This window comes from Gavialis gangeticus, unplaced genomic scaffold (genome assembly GCF_001723915.1).
Source record: "Gavialis gangeticus isolate Ggan-Ray unplaced genomic scaffold, GavGan_comp1, whole genome shotgun sequence".
Lineage (NCBI taxonomy): Eukaryota > Metazoa > Chordata > Crocodylia > Gavialidae > Gavialis > Gavialis gangeticus.
Window position 1 is genome coordinate 18,192,802 of NW_017729034.1, and position 2,214 is coordinate 18,195,015.

The window sequence follows — 2,214 nt, forward strand, 5'->3', positions numbered from 1 at the left end:
CTCAGGTCTGACCCAGCGCAGCAAGCAGGCCCAGAAGGGGGAGCGCCGGGTGGGGGTCCCCCTGGCCCTCCACCCAACACGAGTAGTAACCGCCGGCTGCAGCAGACACAGGCCCAGGTGGAGGAGGTAAGTCACTATCTGTTAGCCTGCCCTTCTTTCTCTGAGCTGTTATGTAGCAGTGTCTGGAGACACTCCAAGGGTCATTCCCTTCCTCTTGCAGGTGGTAGACATCATGCGTGTGAATGTGGACAAAGTACTGGAGCGAGACCAGAAACTGTCAGAGCTGGATGACCGGGCAGATGCTCTCCAGGCTGGTGCCTCACAGTTTGAAAGCAGTGCTGGAAAGCTCAAGAGGAAGTACTTTTGGAAGAACATGAAGGTGAGCCTGGCTGCCCAGCCCCCTCCTTACACCAAAGCTAAACAGTTGCCTGTCTCTGGCCTTGCATAGCTGTATGCCAAGCTAGTGGAGCATCTTGCCCATGATTCTGCCTTTTAGCTATGTGTCGAGAACAGGGTGTGTTGCAAGCAGGATTAGCTGAAGGGTGTAATTTTCTTAGGAGTGCGTGAACTGTATCCTTTCAGTGGTTCTCTGCCTTTTTCCTTTTCAGCCTCTGAGGCACAAGGTTGGCTGGTTCAAGATCAGACTTAACCAGCCCTGCAGTTGCTGTCCAGGCTGAGAGAATATTTTTTTTGAAGCTTCTGACCTAGGGTTGCTAGTCACTCAGATTTGTAAGTGCCTGATGCAGCTAATACATCTACCTGGTTACACTGAGATGATAGGCTTGTATTACTGCCAGGCCATGCTATGTGGAAGACTAGAGAGATGCTTTGAAGGGCACAGATAGATGCTTCAGCTGGCATGGGACGCTAGTTCATGCCAGCCTACTGAGTCTCACCATTTCATAATCTCTCCCCAGATGATGATCATATTGGGAGTCATTTGTGCCATTGTGGTGGTGGCTATTGCACGTAAGTACCATGGGTGGACCAGAATACAAGGTCAGGGAATCCTGGACAGTAGGGAAATTTCTCCCTCTTGATTAGGAGCCTTGAAAGTAACTTTGCCTACTTGTGTGGCAACTTTCACTGCTTGATGAGACGGGACAGGGAACTGGAACCTCCTGTCAGTCCCAGAGACTTATATATTTGTAAAACCTTTTCATAAGGTTTGGGAGCAGTCTCTGTTGGGGAAGTGCTGCTTTTTACCTTCTACACAAAAGGACCTGTGCCTGGGAATAGGAGGGTTGAAATACCCAGATCCCTAGCTGGGGGAGATCTTGGTTGATGAGTGTGGGGACTTCGGTGTAACTGGCCCTCTTGTTCTCTCCTTTCTCTCCCTCTCTTTTTGTTTTCTGTCTGCAGTCTACTTTTTTACTTGAATGTGGTCCCCCATAATCTGCAGCCTACCTTCCCTGATCACCCTATCTCTCCCCTGCCCAAGCTCCCTCCCTTCACCTGGCTTTTCCATCATTAACTTTTTTGTTTGTTTGTCTTCTGTATGAGGTTCTGATGCATCTTTTCTGGACCTGGGCTAATCCCTTCAACAGCTGCTGCAGCCCCAGGGAGGGGCAGCTCCACTTGAGGAGAAGGGAAAGGGAGGGAGAATGCTGCCCCCTCCAGCTTCTGTTGCAATTGTAACTGGAGTCATAGCACGCCTTCAGTGTGAACTTTCTTCACAGCAGTGCCTTGAGGGTTGGGCTCTGGTAGTGTGAGCTTCCTTAAGCAGTTCCCTGGCAGTAGGGAGCTCCAGGGATTGAAAGGACTCCCATGCTGGCTGTTCAGCATTGTTTCATCTGAAAGGAGCCCATGGCAACAATTGTTTCCCTTTTTAACTTCTGAAATCTTGTTAACATTGGTTACTTAGTCTTCCACTCCAAAGCAGTAGGCTATAGGCACTCTTCTGCAACATGGGGAATGACATGCAGGGGCACTAGCAGCAGGAGTATTTGGATAGATGTTCTATACACCTACAAGACTCAAGTGAGCACATGAACCATTAGCTATCTACTGGCATGCAACTTATGCTGGGGGTATAGTGGGGCAAGGTGGGGGGCAGAGCAGGACTGGATCAGGAGTAGGAATCCAAGGGCTTCCTAGGAGTGCATGCTTACCATGTTCTGTAGCATAGTCAGGTCAGGCCTGTCCCAGGCTGGATTCTGTGTTTCTTGGCCAGTCCCTGGTTACTGCTATTTTTTTTTTTTTTTTTTTTTTTTT

The 2,214-nt window shown here is 49.4% G+C and overlaps 1 protein-coding gene across 1 annotated transcript in view; it reads left to right on the forward strand.

Annotated features, from left to right (window-relative positions):
* The window catches only part of LOC109304207 (vesicle-associated membrane protein 1-like), an 8,744-nt gene extending 6,548 nt beyond the window's left edge, over positions 1-2,196 (forward strand). Inside the window, exons 3-6 of the mRNA XM_019526686.1 lie at positions 3-126; positions 221-379; positions 918-969; positions 1,363-2,196. Coding sequence (XP_019382231.1) covers positions 3-126; positions 221-379; positions 918-969; positions 1,363-1,379 — 352 coding nt within the window. The 3' untranslated portion in view covers positions 1,380-2,196. The remainder of the gene's footprint in view (positions 1-2; positions 127-220; positions 380-917; positions 970-1,362) is intronic.
* Positions 2,197-2,214: the final 18 nt, after the last annotated feature.